The 18,179-nt window shown below is 38.0% G+C and overlaps 2 protein-coding genes across 2 annotated transcripts in view; one reads left to right on the top strand and one right to left on the bottom strand.

The window, feature by feature from the left end:
• Positions 1–18,179, bottom strand: part of LOC134824947 (DNA replication licensing factor mcm5-A-like) — a 50,458-nt gene that overhangs the window by 24,946 nt on the left and 7,333 nt on the right. Inside the window, exon 5 of the mRNA XM_063836963.1 lies at positions 162–257. Coding sequence (XP_063693033.1) covers positions 162–257 — 96 coding nt within the window. The remainder of the gene's footprint in view (positions 1–161; positions 258–18,179) is intronic.
• Positions 3,251–15,136, top strand: LOC134825378 (uncharacterized). Its single transcript, XM_063837556.1, has 4 exons — positions 3,251–3,355; positions 5,756–6,456; positions 13,672–13,822; positions 14,082–15,136. Exons 1-4 carry the CDS (start codon positions 3,275–3,277, stop codon positions 14,904–14,906), a joined length of 1,758 nt encoding a protein of 585 aa, XP_063693626.1. The 5' UTR covers positions 3,251–3,274; the 3' UTR covers positions 14,907–15,136.

Here is an 18,179-nt window from a genome sequence, read left to right as displayed (position 1 = left end):
ACAATTAAGTTGTCGTTATTACTTTACTTACGCGGAACATTAAGTTGCTATGGATATTTAAGTCAACAATTAAGTTGTCGTTATTACTTTACTTACGCGGAACGTTAAGTTGCTATGGATATTTAAGTCAACAATTAAGTTGTCGTTATTACTTTACTTACGCGGAACACTTCCTAGGCATAGCGAACCCCTCCAACCCTGGCCTGATAGGGATATCACTCTTGTAGTCTCTGCACGAGCGACACTGTAGAGTCAAGCTGAAATAGAATGTGTGAGTAGAGGTTAAACTAGAATAGAATGTGTGAGTAGAGGTTAAACTAGAATATAATGTGTGAGTAGAGGTTAAACTAGAATATAATGTGTGAGTAGAGGTTAAACTAGAATAGAATGTGTGAGTAGAGGTTAAACTAGAATATAATGTGTGAGTAGAGGTTAAACTAGAATATAATGTGTGAGTAGAGGTTAAACTAGAATATAATGTGTGAGTAGAGGTTAATTAAACTAGAATATAATGGGTGAGTGAAGAGGTTAAACTAGAATATAATGGGTGAGTAGAGGTTAAACTAGAATATAATGTGTGAGTGAAGAGGTTAAACTAGAATATAATGTGTGAGTAGAGGTTAAACTAGAATATAATGTGTGAGTAGAGGTTAAACTAGAATAGAATGTGTGAGTAGAGGTTAAACTAGAATAGAATGTGTGAGTAGAGGTTAACCTAGAATATAATGTGTGAGTAGAGGTTAAACTAGAATATAATGTGTGAGTAGAGGTTAAACTAGAATATAATGTGTGGGTAGAGGTTAAACTAGAATATAATGTGTGAGTAAAGGTTAAACTAGAATATAATGTGTGAGTAGAGGTTAAACTAGAATATAATGTGTGAGTAGAGGTTAAACTATAATAGAATGTGTGAGTAGAGGTTAAACTAGAATAGAATGTGTGAGTATAGGTTAAACTAGAATATAATGTGTGAGTAGAGGTTAAACTAGAATAGAATGTGTGAGCGAAGAGGTTAAACTAGAATATAATGTGTGAGTAGAGGTTAAACTAGAATATAATGTGTGAGTAGAGGTTAAACTATAATAGAATGTGTGAGTAGAGGTTAAACTAGAATAGAATGTGTGAGTATAGGTTAAACTAGAATATAATGTGTGAGTAGAGGTTAAACTAGAATAGAATGTGTGAGCGAAGAGGTTAAACTAGAATATAATGTGTGAGTAGAGGTTAAACTAGAATATAATGTGTGAGTAGAGGTTAATTAAACTAGAATAGAATGTGTGAGTAGAGGTTAAACTAGAATAGAATGTGTGAGTGAAGAGGTTAAACTAGAATATAATGTGTGAGTAGAGGTTAAACTAGAATATAATGTGTGAGTAGAGGTTAATTAAACTAGAATATAATGGGTGAGTGAAGAGGTTAAACTAGAATATAATGGGTGAGTAGAGGTTAAACTAGAATATAATGTGTGAGTAGAGGTTAAACTAGAATATAATGTGTGAGTAGAGGTTAAACTAGAATATAATGTGTGAGTAAAGGTTAAACTAGAATATAATGTGTGAGTAGAGGTTAAACTAGAATATAATGTGTGAGTAGAGGTTAAACTAGAATATAATGAGAAATTAAGGAGGTCAATATGAAATGATTGTCAAGGAGGTGAGGAGGACCATATTCCAAAAGTATGTGATTGAAGTTTCGTATAATGACCTCACATTACAGGACCTCGTACAGCGGGACATTTTATTACATTTAAATCTGACATTTTAGCAAAGATATTTGACATTTATTACATTTATTGGACGTTTTATTGCCTTCATTGCGCAGTTTATATAAGTTTTCGAGTTTCTTATCTGCTATCGCGGTTCGTAGTTTTGTTTTTGTTCAGTGTGATTGTTAGTATATTTATAGTAAAGTAATTTATAGTCAGTACTTAGTTTATCACTGTTACATATAACTTGCTGCGCTCGTCTGTGTTTATTCACAAGCAATGTATATTGTATAATGTATAGTGTACATCTATGAACGTATATTGAATTTGAGTAGCCACTTCATCCGGTATGTAATACTTTTTTGTCGATGTTTGCATTAATTTCAACTTTGAGGTTTTGAGTCGGCGAAAACGCCAATATTTCATATTTGTATTGGTATTTGGTCTTATGTGATCAACTATACGACATGACGTAGGTATAACTTATATAATCGATAAGCATTGTAAACTGTTATATAGTCTTAATCCTGGCACATGTCCACGGAGAGGATTCAGCAATCAAATCAACGTCGGTCACGCACAATCCTCAATCTACTCCGCAATCATTTCCTCCGCAATCATCTCATAAACGTGACTGATTGAGTTATCTTTTACCAACCATTACAACTCATATTATATTATATCACGATGTTTACTTTGTGTTAAACGTCACGATTTCTGTACGTGTCACAATAAATGACTCGACTAATTAGTTTAAATTTAGCCGAATTCTCAAGCAGATAAGATATATTTAGTACTTCGTTATCAGTTGATGAGGTTTCACAAGCATAATGGCAGATTACCCTACTGTTTATCTCACGATACATCAATCATCTTGATTAACTTACTGAGTATAAATTCAGTTCATTCGTTGTGTAAAATGCAGAAGTTGTCGGCATGTTGCTAAACTTGCTATATTACTGGTATTTCTAAAGATTGTTGCTGGATCTATACAGTACACTCGCTAGAAATCCTAGAAGCTGTTCACATTTTGCTGGAGGCAATTATTCGTAACTCTAATATTGATGTGCTAGTTGCTGTTATTTTGCACCTATCCAGTAATGTGTCCTATCTTCAAATCAAAAGATTACAATATTGGACAAAAACACCAATAATTTCTAATCTTTCCCAACACGTCACAGTTCGTAATGTGATTTGTTAAAACCAATCAGATAACATATTAGTAGTACGGGGTCAAGGTAAATTGGTAAATTGGATAGGAAACCGTGTTGGATGCCACTGGATATAATCAGTGTTAATGTGGCTGGGGTTCAGACATTTTCATTTTTATTTTACGAGTCGCTTTCAGTTAAACTCTTTCTCGTTTTCTCGTTTTCATCTGCTCACAATCCTGAATAGCATATATGATATTATGTATATATATACAATATACAATATACATGTTATGATATAAAATAGACATAATACGATTTGAAGAGCAAAATTTACTGATGCATTTGTTTTCAACTTTATTCGACAACTTCATCTATGTATAATTTATATTATCTGATACTAAATTACAGCTCAGCTATGTTGAGATTAGTGGCAGTCTGTACACTGCTTACCCTGGTACTCTCCAAGGCGGTGGAGGATGTTGACTCGTTTGCACAGGTAAGATAATTTGTCAACAAGTGGTAAGTACAGTAGTTTACAAACCAGATATTTGATGACACACCAAGCAAGTGCTCTACTGTAAAATATTCAGCTGGAATCCCCTCACTTTCCAATTTCCAGGGTGCAATACTGTAAAATATTCAGCTGGAATTCCCTCACTTTCTAATTTCCAGGGTGCAATACTGTAAAATATTCAGCTGGAATCCCCTCACTTTCCAATTTCCAGGGTGCAATACTGTAAAATATTCAGCTGGAATCCCCTCACTTTCTAATTTCCAGGGTGCAATACTGTAAAATATTCAGCTGGAATCCCCTCACTTTCTAATTTCCAGGGTGCAATATTGTAAAATATTCAGCTGGAATCCCCTCACTTTCCAATTTCCAGGGTGCAATATTGTAAAATATTCAGCTGGAATCCCCTCACTTTCCAATTTCCAGGGTGCAATACTGTAAAATATTCAGCTGGAATTCCCTCACTTTCCAATTTCCAGGGTGCAATACTGTAAAATATTCAGCTGGAATCCCCTCACTTTCTAATTTCCAGGGTGCAATATTGTAAAATATTCAGCTGGAATTCCCTCACTTTCTAATTTCCAGGGTGCAATACTGTAAAATATTCAGCTGGAATCCCCTAACTTTCTAATTTCCAGGGTGCAATACTGTAAAATATTCAGCTGGAATTCCCTTACTTTCCAATTTCCAGGGTGCAATACTGTAAAATATTCAGCTGGAATTCCCTCACTTTCCAATTTCCAGGGTGCAATACTGTAAAATATTCAGCTGGAATCCCCTCACTTTCCAATTTCCAGGGTGCAATACTGTAAAATATTCAGCTGGAATCCCCTCACTTTCCAATTTCCAGGGTGCAATACTGTAAAATATTCAGCTGGAATCCCCTCACTTTCCAATTTCCAGGGTGCAATACTGTAAAATATTCAGCTGGAATCCCCTCACTTTCCAATTTCCAGGGTGCAATACTGTAAAATATTCAGCTGGAATCCCCTCACTTTCCAATTTCCAGGGTGCAATACTGTAAAATATTCAGCTGGAATCCCCTCACTTTCCAATTTCCAGGGTGCAATACTGTAAAATATTCAGCTGGAATCCCCTCACTTTCCAATTTCCAGGGTGCAATACTGTAAAATATTCAGCTGGAATCCCCTCACTTTCCAATTTCCAGGGTGCAATACTGTAAAATATTCAGCTGGAATCCCCTCACTTTCCAATTTCCAGGGTGCAATACTGTAAAATATTCAGCTGGAATTCCCTCACTTTCCAATTTCCAGGGTGCAATACTGTAAAATATTCAGCTGAATTCCCTCACTTTCCAATTTCCAGGGTGCAATACTGTAAAATATTCAGCTGGAATCCCCTCACTTTCCAATTTCCAGGGTGCAATACTGTAAAATATTCAGCTGGAATTCCCTCACTTTCCAATTTCCAGGGTGCAATACTGTAAAATATTCAGCTGAATTCCCTCACTTTCCAATTTCCAGGGTGCAATACTGTAAAATATTCAGCTGGAATCCCCTCACTTTCCAATTTCCAGGGTGCAATACTGTAAAATATTCAGCTGGAATCCCCTCACTTTCCAATTTCCAGGGTGCAATACTGTAAAATATTCAGCTGGAATCCCCTCACTTTCCAATTTCCAGGGTGCAATACTGTAAAATATTCAGCTGGAATCCCCTCACTTTCCAATTTCCAGGGTGCAATACTGTAAAATATTCAGCTGGAATCCCCTCACTTTCCAATTTCCAGGGTGCAATACTGTAAAATATTCAGCTGGAATCCCCTCACTTTCCAATTTCCAGGGTGCAATACTGTAAAATATTCAGCTGGAATCCCCTCACTTTCCAATTTCCAGGGTGCAATATTGTAAAATATTCAGCTGGAATCCCCTCACTTTCCAATTTCCAGGGTGCAATACTGTAAAATATTCAGCTGGAATCCCCTCACTTTCCAATTTCCAGGGTGCAATACTGTAAAATATTCAGCTGGAATCCCCTCACTTTCCAATTTCCAGGGTGCAATACTGTAAAATATTCAGCTGGAATCCCCTCACTTTCTAATTTCCAGGGTGCAATACTGTAAAATATTCAGCTGGAATCCCCTCACTTTCCAATTTCCAGGGTGCAATACTGTAAAATATTCAGCTGGAATCCCCTCACTTTCTAATTTCCAGGGTGCAATACTGTAAAATATTCAGCTGGAATCCCCTCACTTTCCAATTTCCAGGGTGCAATACTGTAAAATATTCAGCTGGAATCCCCTCACTTTCCAATTTCCAGGGTGCAATACTGTAAAATATTCAGCTGGAATCCCCTCACTTTCCAATTTCCAGGGTGCAATACTGTAAAATATTCAGCTGGAATCCCCTCACTTTCTAATTTCCAGGGTGCTGGATACGAGGAATGTGAAGAATGGACGGACTGCAGCAACCAAGTAGACGGAGATGACCTGGACAGCTACCAGGCTGAGCAGTACAGATTTGATCACGGACAAGCCGAACAGAGCGGTCCTGGGTGCCCCAAACCCAAGCCTCTCAAGGAGATATGTGCTAAGTACGAGTGCCCGCCCATCGAGAAGGTGGACGTGTCCGGCTGTGGGTTTGAGGCGCGGAAAGTGCTGAGTGCTAACTGGACCGTTACTTCTCTTGATATCACCTCTGACATGAGAACAGGTCGTAAAGACGCCTTCTGGAGGCTCTTCAAGTACATCAGTGGAGCAAATGACCAGGGGGCTAAGATCGCTATGACAGTGCCGGTCATCACTAAATGGTACATGGATGACGACTATGAAGTTGTGGGTGCAGAGATGGCATTCTACATCCCATCTGCCTTCCAAGCAAACCCACCAGCCCCCACGGATGACCAAGTAAGAGTAGAAAGTTGGGACGATGCCATCACTTACGACCGAGCATACGGAGGCAACAGCAAGAACCCTGAGATCTATAAGAAGGAGTTTAAGAAGCTGTACAAAGCACTAACTAACGAAAACATCACCCCGTACACCAAGATGTCCCTGACAGCCGGATACACCCGACCTGGCTGGGGCAGACAGAGAAGGGAGATGATGCTGGTGGATGCTGGATCCATGTGAGAGCTCTGGAGACAGGATTTGGAAGGGAGGAGTCAGGAGAACAATAGACATTAGAGAAAATACTACGACTAATACAGTGACCAATGTAATTATGTAGTCTTGTTTTATTTTAAAAGGGATCGTTCACATATTACTGAATCAGTAAACGCCAGTAAAAATTGGCACCCTCATCGTCAGAAATGATGAGGGTGCCAACCGTTACTGGAGTAACCGAACCAAAATTATGGCAATATTTGTTCTGATATTTATTGCTTCATAAGTTAGTACAAAAATTGGGGGCGGGAGCCGTCCGATGCTGATTGTTTATAACAAGAAGGGGATGTGGTTTAAAATGGACAGAAAGTTTAAAATGCTGCCATTATGTGATTATGTAATTATGTGATTATGTGATTATGTGATTATGTGATCATGTAATTATGTGAACGGTCCCGTACAGATGTAAAATACAGACATAATATTTAATCTATCATATCAATATAATTGTTATATCCTCAAAGTCAAAAGTTTCGATCTCGAATTTTTCGATACATTAAGAGTTGTTTTATTAAATTGTCATCAAAAAAGCAAACAAAAATTCCCTCCGAAATTCTTGTCGAAGAGAGATAAGTGTGGATGGAAAATGAGGTGGGCCTAGGGTGTAAAATAAGTGAGAATATCAGGAAAATCAGGGAGTCAATAATAATATGTCACATTTATCAGCTCTTGTCACATTCTTCATTCTAGAATAAGGTTAAGAGCTGGTTGGATTTGAAAATGAGGCCAAACATTGACTAAAGATGACAAAACAACATAGGATCACAGAAATTAGAAAAAAAACGTCCTAAGAAAATTGCCAATTATCTTACTATGTATAATAATAAAGCGAGACGACATATATTATATATATAATATATCTGTTACCATTTTACTGACACCACGACTTCAACTTTTTAAAGTGATAGATATACTTTTGAAACTTTATTGGCTGGGTCTAATGCTGTTATGGCCTTTTGGTCAGTATAAAGAAATACAAATTGGGCCAAAGAATATATAATTTAGGTCCCGAAAAATGGACCCCCATGCCAGGTGGTGTCAAAATCAAAAAGGGGGGGGGGGGGGGGGACACTAAGAGTAAGGGTCATAATCTGCAGCACACCATTATCAGAGAGTAAATTGACATCATGTTTAATGACCGTCCACATAACAGCATGATTCTTGAATCTTGAACTAGATGAATAAATGAAGCTCGTAGTTATAGTCGTCTGGAGCTATACTTATTTTATCATATTCTTCCCCTACCGTTGTAAGATGAAACTTTAATATAGACATGGTCTAGACAGCAGACACACAGCCAATAGTATAAGTTTAAAATTGAATTAACAACTTCTCATACAAAACATATGTACATCCTGAACTTGAAAATTCTCGTAAAACCAAGCCACCACATGGTGACTTGCCCACTGCTCAACATATGGCAATATAGAGTGCCACCATAGAACTGATCGTCACTTCTGAACGTGACTAATTAAGTTTCCTTTACCCAGCTGATCAAATTTCACCAACATCTTTCCTCACACGACGTTTGGTTCGCAACATATGTAGGCCACGTGACTGAGGATTTTACACCACAGTTGTTCAGTATTTCTTCATTCTCGGCATTATAATCAGCTGAATGAGTTTCAGTTTGTAGACTCTTGATGCGATCCACCAAATTTTACCAGAAGTGGTTACAGTATTCTGGCATAATGCCACAACATTGCTGCCACAACATGCGCTAAAATTATTCTACCATACAAATCTCTCTTGCCTACAAATTGCTAACCTCTTTGGTTATGTAATTAGATTTGTTAAACGTGACCTCAATTAACTGATAAAATCTACATCCCATCTGCCTTCCAAGCAAACCCACCAGCTCCCACAGATGACCAAGTAAGAGTAGAAAGTTGGGACGATGCCATCACTTACGATCGAGCCTACGGGGGCAACAGCAAGAACCCCGAGATCTATAAGAAGCAGAGTTGAAAAATACGTATTTAACGTATTTTATAAAATATCAAAAAAACGTTAAATACGGCGTATTTTATTTTCGCTGAATAAAATTCGTTAAAATACGTTACAAGTGATTTTGTAGCATTAAGAGCTCCAATGAAATAATAAGTACTATTTCTAATTATACAAGTTAAAAGTTTGATTAAAACTCGCGTAGCTCTGTAGTTTATCACCTCGCGTATGATTTAAGGGAACTGTGCACGTGCTACCCATTTGCTTGATCTTTTCGTCGAAGATTTCGAGAAAATTCCATTCTTCTCTAACTTATTCAAAAAGTGCACGAGTATCGTGCAATTCGTGAATAACCACGATTTTGTCCTGGGCCTCTTTAAGTCCCATTCTGAACTCATGTTGCTAAAGCCCGGTGAAACTCGCTTCGCTACTAACTTTATCATGACTGATAGGGTCGTAGCTGTAAAAGAACCCCTCGAAGACTTACTTGGAAACAGGATACTGAAACAGTGGATAGGAGGAAACGGGAAGAAACACGCATCTACTTATGCAGAGGTTAAAAAGAATATTGACTCTACTAGATTCTGGGACGATTTAGAATAGCTCAATAATATTTTTGAGCCTCTCATCGAGGTGCTGCGTTTAACCGATGGAAAGAGGACCTGCGCCATAATGGGAGAACTGTACTATTTGCTATTTCAGTTGCAAGAGAAGTTTAGTTCAACTCTTAGACCAAGCCACAAACAAGATGTGATGAGCTTCTTCTCGAATGCATGGTCTGAGTTGCACATACCCCTGCACAGTGCGGGGTTCGTTTTGAACCCAAAGTTTCTTTCCAAAACTGTACGAACAGACGTCAAACGAAGATGTCATGGGTGACTTCCTGAACATGTGCACAGTATGGGGTTTTCAGGAAATGGAGATTCTACGGCAGCTAGCACGCTATAGAAGGAGAGACGGTCTTTTTGGCCGGCAATCTGCCATTGACGGAGCTACAAAGCTAGATCCTTGTACGTGGTGGGATTCGTTCGGTGCAGCAACGCCAGAGCTTCAAATAATGGCGAAGAAAATTCTGAGCCTCGTCTGTAGTGCTTCTGCCTGTGAAACTAACTGGTCCTCTTGGGAATATATTGTTGATAAACGCAGAAATAGACTAGCAACGGATAAGGCCATAAAGCTAGTAGGCATTAATGCCAACCTTCGACTTATCCAAAACATGGAGAAATGTGATTTCAATGATGATTACGATTCATCTGAGTAATTGTGTTCTTAATTGTGTATTTATTGAAACTTTTTTACGGACGATATTCTACACAAATATGAATATTTTTCTGCGTTCAATTCCAAAAGTAAATTCCAATCCCGTTCAAGGGAACAAAATAAATGAAATTGAACCGTAATGACGATGTGTCTGAAAAAATTGCGAACGAAAGACATAACTTATTAAGTTTTTGAATGCAATTACGAAAAAAATAGGCAAACGTATTTTAACGTATTTTTGACGTATTTTATTTCTAAGCAAAAAAACGTTAAATACGGCGTATTTTAAAAATTATCTCACGTATTTTTCAACTCTGATAAGAAGGAGTTTAAGAAGCTCTACAAAGCACTAACTAACGAAAACATCACCCCGTACACCAAGATGTCCCTGACAGCCGGATACACCCGACCTGGCTGGGGCAGACAGAGAAGGGAGATGATGCTGGTGGATGCTGGATCCATGTGAGAGCTCTGGAGACAGGATTTGGAAGGGAGGAGTCAGGAGAACAATAGACATTAGAGAAAATACTACGACTAATACAGTGACCAATGTAATTATGTAGTCTTGTTTTATTTTAAAAGGGATCGTTCACATATTACTGAATCAGTAAACGCCAGTAAAAATTGGCACCCTCATCGTCAGAAATGATGAGGGTGCCAACCGTTACTGGAGTAACCGAACCAAAATTATGGCAATATTTGTTCTGATATTTATTGCTTCATAAGTTAGTACAAAAATTGGGGGCGGGAGCCGTCCGATGCTGATTGTTTATAACAAGAAGGGGATGTGGTTTAAAATGGACAGAAAGTTTAAAATGCTGCCATTATGTGATTATGTAATTATGTGATTATGTGATTATGTGATTATGTGATCATGTAATTATGCGAACGGTCATCAATATCAATATAATTGTTATATCCTCAAAGTCAAAAGTTTCGATCTCGAATTTTTCGATACGTACATTAAGAGTTGTTTTATTAAATTGTCATCAAAAAAGCAAACAAAAATTCCCTCCGAAATTCTTGTCGAAGAGAGATAAGTGTGGATGGAAAATGAGGTGGGCCTAGGGTGTAAAATAAGTGAGAATATCAGGAAAATCAGGGAGTCAATAATAATATGTCACATTTATCAGCTCTTGTCACATTCTTCATTCTAGAATAAGGTTAAGAGCTGGTTGGATTTGAAAATGAGGCCAAACATTGACTAAAGATGGCAAAACAACATAGGATCACAGAAATTAGAGAAAACGTCCTAAGAAAATTGCCAATTATCTTACTATGTATAATAATAAAGCGAGACGACATATATTATATATATAATATATCTGTTACCATTTTACTGACACCACGACTTCAACTTTTTAAAGTGATAGATATACTTTTGAAACTTTTGCTGTTTGGTCAATGCTGTTTATGGCCTCTTAGGTCAGTATAAAGAAATGACATTTCACGTGCCAAAGAATATAATTCCTGCGTCGCGCAAACAGGACCCCCAAAGTTATACAAATCAAAAAGGGGGGGGGGGGGTGGGGGGGGCACTAAATAGGGTCAAACTGCACACACCATTATCAGGAGTAAATTGAACTGCTCAATGACCGTCAACAAACAGCCATATTCGTTGTGTATCTTGGGAGACAGATGATAAATCCGAGCAAGGTCAGTAAGTCTCTGGAGCATACATATTTATTTTCCCCTACGTTTAAGATGAAACTTAATATGACATGGCTAGACATGCAGCACCAGCCATAGTAAAGTTTAAAATTGAATAACAACTTCTCATACATAGGCATTTATGTCACTGAACTGAAAATTCTGTAGAAACCAAGCCACAGGCACTGACCTCAACATATGGCATAAGAGTTCCAACCATAGAAACTGATCGTACTTCTCGAAAGATGACAAATTTAAGTTTACCTTTACCAGCTGATCAAGTTTACCAACATCTTTCTCACACGCAGTTTGGATGCACATATGTAGGGCCACGTGCTGAGGATGTTACACTCTCACAGTTGTTAAAGTATTTCTTCATTCTCGCATTAAATCACTGAATGAGTTTGCAGTTTGAGACTCTAGTGACGATCCACCAAATTTTACCAGAAGTGGTTCAGTATTCTGGCTAATTCCAAAACATAGCGTGCCATCAATGGCGCATGAAAATTCTACCATGAAATTTCCTTTGCCTCAGAATGTGCTACCTCTTTGGTTAGAATTAGGTTTGGTCTAAACGGTGACCTCAAGTTACTTGATAAATATCGTCCACTGTTCAATTCTTCCACGCTAGTGCATTTACCGTGGACTCGCTTAATTGTCTGGAACATATCGTCCTTATCTCTATTTGATTACTTATTGTGACGATGAGGGTTTAATGTTCTAAAAACTTTTAAACGTGCTTTTATGCGCTTAAGTCACTTCAGTAAATTAGACAATTTTGAGTTGATGTGAGATTAATTACATAAGTCCTGTATCTTACTGTAAAGAAATATCGCGTAGTTATGATTATCAATAACTATTTTTATAGGAATGTCAAGTCTTGAAAAGCTTTACATCGTAACGTCGAGTACAAAAAAAATCAAAAATTTGCTAATTATTCATTAAATTAAGATGATAGTATCTGCAATCTGAATTCCACTTATTGTAGGTTATAGCGTTATGCCCTTGCTGAGCTCAGTAAAGCGATGGACAAATCTGCTTGCTCAAAACATTATAATGACTTAGGTCCCGAGAATATGAGACCCTCATGCTAGGATTGGTATAAATCCAGATCTCATGGATAGAATGAATGAGGGGTGGATGAGATGGGTGGGAATCACTTATGCTAGTGTAAGGGTTCAAGATACTAAATTGGGAAATCTGAACTATTGATCAGACGCGTGTTAAATGATAAAAATCATTTAATGACGTCTCTAACACGATTTTTCTTTTGCGAGAACAAGTGAATAGAACAATGAAGCCGAAGCGTATAGATGCATACCTGGAGAAGCTAAAGTACTTAGATTTGCAGTATTTTCCCACGTGTGTAAGAGAAAGCTTTAATATAGACATGGGCTAGACACAGACACAAGCCAAGTATGAGTTCTAACAATTGAATGAAACGAAAACAATATGAAAATATGAAGTTGACTTGACAAGTTCTGTGAAAACCAAGAAGCAGACTCAAACAAGTGACTTGCCCTAAACTCAAATCACTATTGGTTTGGAAGATATAGAGTGCCCCTTAGAAGGTGAGTTCTGGATCGTATTTAAGCAGAAACCTGCTGCAACTCCAAAATAGTTATCCTTTACCCAGCTGATCAAATTTCACCAACATCTTTCCTCACACTGCGTTTGGTTCGCAACATATGTAGGCGACGTGACTGAGGATTTTACACCACAGTTGTTCAGTATTTCTTCATTCTCGGCATTATAATCAGCTGAATGAGTTTCAGTTTGTAGACTCTTGATGCGATCCACCAAATTTTACCAGAAGTGGTTACAGTATTCTGGCATAATGCCACAACATTGCTGCCACAACATGCGCTAAAATTATTCTACCATACAAATCTCTCTTGCCTACAAATTGCTAACCTCTTTGGTTATGTAATTAGATTTGTTAAACGTGACCTCAATTAACTGATAAAATATTGTCACGTGATAAGATTCACTGTACGTGGTGGCTTTAACTGATGCAATTATTTCGTCCTTATCTCCTTCTTTTCTTTTATTGTGCACAGGATAGTAGTTTCATTTTCTAAATTTTAAGATCTGTTTTGTGCTAAAGTCCTAGTCCTTTAGTAAATATAACACATTCTTGTTACGTCTTGTAAACAACACATCCTTGTAGTTGTTACTTGTAAATATAACACATCCTTGTAGTTACTTGTAAATATAAAACATATTTGTTACTTATAGTTATTAAGTTTTGAAAAGCTATTTAATCGATACAACCTAATTTGCTAATTTATATCATTATAGTCATTTAAAGATGATATTTGACAATCAATTCCAGCAGTTATGTTAAGGTTATTAGCAGTATGCACACTGCTGACTGTAGCCCTTTCTAAAGCGGTGGACTCAGACTTTGATTGGCAGAACATTCTGAAAGAGCAGGGTTTCTCCGAAGAGGATATCGAGGGATTCGCTCAGGTATGGTGATTGGATTTGCTCAGGGATTAGCTCATGTGATTGGATAAGCAATGAGTGTTTGTCGGATGAGTATTGGGTGGAATTCACAGAGATGCTTATTCACTTATTGTTTAGTGTACTTGCCGTTTTCAAAGCATAGCTATACATTTGGGGTAATTTGTAACGGTTCACTGACATCAGGACGCCTGTGCCTATGACTCTATGATGAACTGCATTAAAAATCAATTTAATGAATTTAACACGATTTTTAAATTTTCAGAACGAGAGAGAAGCAAAAGTGAAATTAGAACAAGAAGAAGCGGAAGACGAAGATGACATAACCTGGGATGAAGCTAAAGGGTACGACGAGTGTGAAGAGTTTATGTGGTGGAAGAAAGCCGGAAAGGAGGACTGGGCGGACAAGAAGAAAGAATGGGCTGCTAACAATGAAATGGAAGACGAAGAAGACAAAGATGATGAATATGAAGTTGACCAGTACAAGTTTGGTGGGAACAAGAAGAAGGGTAAAAGTTGCCCTAAACCTAAATCACTTGCTGAGGTTTGCGAAGACAATGAGTGTCCTCCCTTTGAAGAGGTTGCTGTGTCTGGATGTGGATTTGAAGCAAGGAAAATCCTCGCTGCAAACTGGACCGTTACCAAGCTCGACGTTTCTGACATGAAAAAGGGTGATCAATCAGCATTCTGGAGGCTCTTCAAGTACATCAGTGGAGCTAATGACCAGGGAGCTAAGATCGCTATGACAGTGCCGGTCATCACTAAATGGTACATGGATGAGGAGTATGAACTTGTGGGTGCAGAGATGGCATTCTATATCCCATCTGCCTTCCAAGCAAACCCACCAGCCCCCTCAGATCCACTTGTCAGGGTAGAGAGGTGGGATGATGCTATCACTTACGATAGAGCATTTGGAGGAAACCGTGAAGATGAGGAGTTTTACGTGAAGCAATTCAAGATGCTGTACAAAGCACTAGCGAAGGAGGACATTACACCTTACAGCCAGATGTCGATAACAGCTGGGTTTACCCGACCTGGCTGGGGCAGACAGAGGAAGGAAGTCATGCTGGTGGATGCTGGATCTATGTGAGATCTCTCAATGTGGAGGTGATATACACATTATGAAGGAGTCAGTTCGAGGACAATATTAGTCTGGTAGTGCATGGATAATAAACACTTTATAAAATTATAGATTTTTTCAAAAACAAATTTCTAAATACCTAATTTTTAGAGTTCCAAGTCAAAATTTTAGATTGTCAGATATTTTAACATTTGTAACTAAGATATTAAAATTATGAATATTTAGCTACTTCTCATAAATGGTGTATTTTCTTCTTCGGTACATGAAATTTTCTCCGTCCAACTGCTTGTAAAAAAGGGGCGATGTACAGTGTGATAATATCTTGTAAAGCGGGTGATCATGTGAAGATACACTTACAGAGTAGAAGTAGCAATCCTGCAATCATGTTCAGAGACCATTCCGCAACAATGCTACAGTAATGTATTACAGGGCTAAACCAGTGTTCATGTTATCTTATTTTTGATCAGGGAAATCAATTTAAGCAACTCTAATTCTCCACACATCTGAACTGTTATCAGAGTTTTTACAGGACAAATTAAGGACCTCCAGGTTTTGAGACGTTTTCATCGACTTGGCACTATTACAAACTTGGTGGTCCATGAAATTGAAACCAAACTACTCACCCTCCCTCTTAACTAACACAGTTACACAAAAGAGTAGGTTTTAAATAACAAACTACTCAGTACTCACCCTCCCTCTTAACTAATACAGTTACACTAAAGAGTAGGTTTATAACAAATTACTCAGTACTCACCCTCCCTCTTAACTAATACAGTTACACAAAAGAGTAGGTTTATAACAAACTACACAGTACTCACCCTCCCTCTTAACTAATACAGTTACACAAAAGAGTAGGTTTATAACAAATTACTCAGTACTCACCCTCCCTATTAACTAATACAGTTACACAAAAGAGTAGGTTTATAACAAACTACTCAGTACTCACCCTCCCTCTTAACTAATACAGTTAAACAAAAGAGTAGGTTTATAACAAATTACTCAGTACTCACCCTCCCTCTTAACTAATACAGTTACACTAAAGAGTAGGTTTATAACAAACTACTCAGTACTCACCCTCCCTCTTAACTAATACAGTTAAACAAAAGAGTAGGTTTATAACGAACTACTCAGTACTCACCCTCCCTCTTAACTAATACAGTTAAACAAAAGAGTAGGTTTATAACAAATTACTCAGTACTCACACTCCCTCTTAACTAATACAGTTAAACAAAAGAGTAGGCTTATAACAAACTACTCAGTACTCACCCTCCCTCTTAACTAATACAGCTACACTAAAGAGTAGGTTTATGACAAATTACTCAGTACTCACCCTCCCTCTTAACTAATACAGTTACACAAAAGAGTAGTTTTATAACAAATTACTCAGTACTCACCCTCCCTCTTAACTAATACAGTTACACAAAAGAGTAGGTTTATAACAAACTACTCAGTACTCACCCTCCCTCTTAACTAATACAGTTAAACAAAAGAGTAGGTTTATAACAAACTACTCAGTACTCACCCTCTCTCTTAACTAATACAGTTAAACAAAAGAGTAGGTTTATAACAAACTACTCAGTACTCACCCTCCCTCTTAACTAATACAGTTAAACAAAAGAGTAGGTTTATAACAAACTACTCAGTACTCACCCTCCCTCTTAACTAGTACAGTTAAACAAAAGAGTAGGTTTATAACAAACTACTCAGTACTCACCCTCCCTCTTAACTAATACAGTTAAACAAAAGAGTAGGTTTATAACAAATTACTCATGACGCAGACGCAGTTAGCGAACATGACGTACAAGCACCATTTTCGGCATTTAAAATAAATTACCAAATTTCTGATTTCATCTATTTTCCTTACCAAATGTTATCCATCATCTCAGTAGCAGGTATGTCTGATCTGACTATACAACTGGCTATATCGGCTGCTCTCCTCGTCCTAGGAGCAACACACTCAGTGAGTTGCACAGCTGACACCTGCTATAACGGGGGCGAGCTAGAGGACGTGAGTCTAACACCAGGACAATTAGCCAATTAGAGCACAGTATTCACCGCACGTGACACAAACTAGCCAATCAAAATGAGTCTAACACCAGGACAACTCATCACTTCGAGGAACGGGGAGTAACGCTAGTTCTACAGACTGATGGGAACTTGGTGGTTAAATGCACGGACACTTGTGTGGCAATCGGCTACTCGGAGGAGATATGTAAATCATGTAAACAGAGCGGTGTTGCAAAGAGACGGGAATCTCGCTGTTTTGGACTACAGAGGTGTGGCAATCTATAATTCTAACAGCCAGCATCGGGGAGGAGCTATGTTAGTGGTGCTGGACAACGGTAATCTGGTGATCAACACGAACTATGGGCGCGAACAATGTCCACGTGTCCCGCTCTCCCACACAGCGCGCGGCCCGCGCGCTGTGTGGGAGAGCGGGACACGTGGACATTGTGGTGAGACTGTCTATGATGTGATTGAAGGATAAAACTAAAAATTTATAATTTTCATTATAATTTGAATTTGCAACTTGATTTTTGTTCTTATTAAGATGTAATGAGCGTGGTTTCATTTCGTATATGCAGTGTGACCAACAGGGCGTTTTCCATTTCCAAATAATTACCACACCCACATTCCACAAACTGAATGAAGTGCAGTGTGCACCATCTCCCTCCTAATCACACCGAAAACTCAGTGTCGTCCGGAACGGTCACTTAAGAAAGGAACTTCATGGTTTCAAGTGCACTCGGCACCATTATAATCTAAATTTTATAATAAAGTTAAGACCTCGTTATAATTTCCCACGCTGCACCTCCTAATCTACAAAAACCAGGTAATTAAATCAGATGCTGGCCAGTGTTATCCCGGTATAATTAACACCATATTAGAGGCAAACTAGACTTCAGCACTCAGCTTCTGATTTGAGTTCCTTTGAGATGGTTTGTCTTCCTTTGCACGACCAGTTCTTCATGATTGTGTCACGAAGTGTGAATACTGTGCTCTGATTGGTTAGTTTGTGTCACGTGGTGTGAATACTGTGCTCTGATTGGTTAGTTTGAGCCGGATTGTCTTCCTTTGCACGACCATTTCTTTATGATTCCATGATTTCCACAAATAAGATCTATAAACTATGAAGTCTTTTCATTCGGCTAAAATTCAAGTTCCTATCTAAATTTCTTGGAATATAATAGGAGAATAAGCTGCTGGAGTCTAGCCAGAATTCAAGATTGCAGTATTTGTTATTAGTGTTACAATCTTGTTAACCCTTATTAATATTTGATG

The sequence above is a fragment of the Bolinopsis microptera genome, chromosome 13 (genome assembly GCF_026151205.1).
Source record: "Bolinopsis microptera isolate Bmic1 chromosome 13, MBARI_Bmic_1.0, whole genome shotgun sequence".
NCBI lineage: Eukaryota > Metazoa > Ctenophora > Tentaculata > Lobata > Bolinopsidae > Bolinopsis > Bolinopsis microptera.
This window is presented reverse-complemented; position numbering and strand designations above follow the sequence as displayed.

What these genes read in the sequence shown, in the direction of transcription:
- LOC134825378 (XM_063837556.1), top strand. Translation starts at nt 3,275, where the DNA reads ATGTTGAGATTAGTGGCAGTCTGTACACTGCTTACCCTGGTACTCTCC. An exon ending in ATGTTGACTCGTTTGCACAG is followed by an intron (nt 3,356 to 5,755) that starts GTAAGATAATTT and finishes TCTAATTTCCAG; the next exon opens with GGTGCTGGATACGAGGAATG. An exon ending in CTGGTGGATGCTGGATCCAT is followed by an intron (nt 6,457 to 13,671) that starts GTGAGAGCTCTG and finishes AGATGATATTTG; the next exon opens with ACAATCAATTCCAGCAGTTA.